Source organism: Chrysochloris asiatica, unplaced genomic scaffold (assembly GCF_000296735.1).
Source record: "Chrysochloris asiatica unplaced genomic scaffold, ChrAsi1.0 scaffold00025, whole genome shotgun sequence".
In the NCBI taxonomy this organism is placed as follows: Eukaryota; Metazoa; Chordata; class Mammalia; order Afrosoricida; family Chrysochloridae; genus Chrysochloris; species Chrysochloris asiatica.
The window spans coordinates 2719966-2722535 of NW_006408543.1; the positions used below are offsets into that span (position 1 = coordinate 2719966).

The window sequence follows — 2570 nt, forward strand, 5'->3', positions numbered from 1 at the left end:
TTATTGAAAATACCATGGCTTGGGTCAGGCGCACCTTAGTCCTCAAGCTGCCATCTTTGCTCTTGAACACTTTAAAAAGGTCTTGTGCAGCATATTTGCCTAATGCAATACGTCATTTGATTTCTTGGCTGCTGCTTCCGTGAGTGTTGATAGTTGATCCAAGTAGTCCAGTGCTTATCCTAAAGCACCACACATGAGGAGTCCTACATGAAAAGACAAGAAACTACACATATGATAATCTATTAAGAAAAAGAAAAGTCATAGAAGGAAAAATGAAGTAAAATGTTCTATGACGTCAATAGTAGTTATTACTGGGTGGTACTGGTGTGGCACTGTGGGTTAACGCGCTGGACTGCAAAGTTGGTTTGAACCACAAGGTCGGCAGTTGAAGCTCACCAGCTGCTCCTCGAAAACCCTAAACAGGGTCCCTATGGGTTGGAACAGAGTTGACGGTACTTAACAACCAAGGTGATAAAGGTATGTCTCTCATACTTCAGACATATTCTCAGGAGGACCCAGTCTCTGAGTAAGGACATCATGCTTAGTAAATTGGAGGGTCAGTGAACAAAAGGAAGGCCCTCAATGAGATGGATTGGCACAGGGGCAGCTGCAGTGGACTGGAGTGTAACGACAACTGTGAGGAAGGCCCAGGACTGAGCGGTGTTTTGTTCTGTTGTGTATAATTATGGTTGCACCTAATACCAGGCACCTAATACCAATAACGAAGGTACGTAATAGTTTCTTTTTTTTGCTCAGGAAGCGCTGCTGATGTTGTGGCAGAGAACAGTGAGACTGTGTGCTCCCGTGAAGGTTTAGTCTCAGAAGCCCTGAGGAGTCGGAAGCGACTTGAGGGCACTGGGTTTGGATTGGGCTGGGTTTCTTTTGCACTCTCCCCCTTAGCTAGCACATAATCATTGGGGGTGCTGTACAACAGACAGGTGTCAGCTTGTGGAAGACACTTCTCTCCAGCCAAAGCATCACACTGCTCTCGTGGCTCATGCCAGGTGGTGTTTTTGTTGTTAAATGCTGTGGAGTCAGTTCTGACCCATAGTAACCCTGTGTAGGGTTTCCAAGGTGCGGGGTGAGCTTGAACCACCGACCTTGTGGTTCAAACCAACCTTGTAGTCCAGCACATTAACCAACAGCACCACACCAGACTCCAGGTGTTAGGAGCATGAAAAGTGTATAGCTCACATTCCCACAAAACACTAGCCCACTTCTCTCCCAGTGCCATGGCACGTTGGCACACTTGCCACACAGCAGGGCAGCAGTGGTGCTAGTCCGCTGACCCCTAAAGCACTGCAGAGGCTGGGCAGGTGAGCAGAAATCACTGAACTTTCAGCAGGTGCCGCGCTGACTTCAGAACTCTGCCCTCAACCTTTTATGGACGACAGTCCTGAGACTGGGTCACAGGAAGGGACTTTTGTCTTCTTTCTTGTAAATTGGGTGGAAGTTTACATAGCACTCTGATTTTCCATTCAGTGATTCACGCACATGGATTCATGCGTTACATTGATTGCAGTCCCCACAGCCTAAGAGCAGTCTCCCAGTCCCTTTTGCATTTACCATTTCCATCCACTCTTTCCTGTCCATTCCTTCCTTCAGTCTTCTCTCCGTGCATCATGATGTTAACTGTTGATCTGCTTGTGAGAGTTTCTCTTTTCCTTACATTGAGGTGCAATCCATACTGAAGGCTGCAGTCTTTGACCTTCGTCAGTAAGGAGTCCTTTTCGCTTCAAGCAATCAGGGGTGTGTGATATGAGCCTTCCTCTAGTCCTGGTACTGCATTCTTCACATAATCCAGCTTCTCAGATTATACACACTGAATACACGGTGGAAGGAAGGATACAGTCCTTACCTGATTGTGATTCCTTCAGTATCCCCTTATTCTGTTGTAATGATTACGTCTTGGTCTCTGTACAGGTTTTTCATGAACACAATGAAGTGTTCCAGAATTTCCATTCTTCACAATATTGTTCATAGTTTTTCATGATCTACACAATCAAATACTTTCAATCCGTAAAGCACAAATTACATTGTTCTGGTATTCTCTGCTTTCACCCAAGATCCATCTGACATAAGTAATGATCTCCCTTATTCTACATTCACTTCTGAATCCTGCTTACCTCCCTGCCAGTGCACGATGCAACCACTTTTTAATTAACCAGCAAAATTTTACCTTCATGTGATATTAATGATATTGTTCAATGATTTCCACAATTCTGTTGAGTTGCTGTTCTTTGGAATGGGCACAGATAAGAATCTCTTCCAATCAGTTGGCGAGGTAGTTGTCTTCCAGATTTCTTAACATAGATGAGTGAGCGCCTCCAGTGCTGCCTCTGTTGAAAGATTTCAATTTGTCTTCTGTCAATTCCTGGAACCTTGCTTTTTGCCAATGCCTTCAATGCACCTTGGATTTCTTCCTTCAGTACCTTTGGTTCTTGATCATCTAGTACCTCTTGAAATGGTTGAGCATTAGCCACTTCTTTTGTTTGTTTTTATTGTGAATTATGTGTTAGTTTACATGGGTGAACATTATCTTTACATTCATCCTATCATACTTTGTTTCA

At 44.2% G+C, this 2570-nt stretch overlaps 1 protein-coding gene across 1 annotated transcript in view; it reads left to right on the top strand.

Moving 5' to 3' along the window:
• Window positions 1–2570, top strand: part of GSKIP (GSK3B interacting protein) — a 16701-nt gene that overhangs the window by 10536 nt on the left and 3595 nt on the right. The window contains exon 4 of the mRNA XM_006839606.1: window positions 1229–1316. Within this exon, the coding sequence (XP_006839669.1) occupies window positions 1229–1316 (88 nt within the window). The remainder of the gene's footprint in view (window positions 1–1228; window positions 1317–2570) is intronic.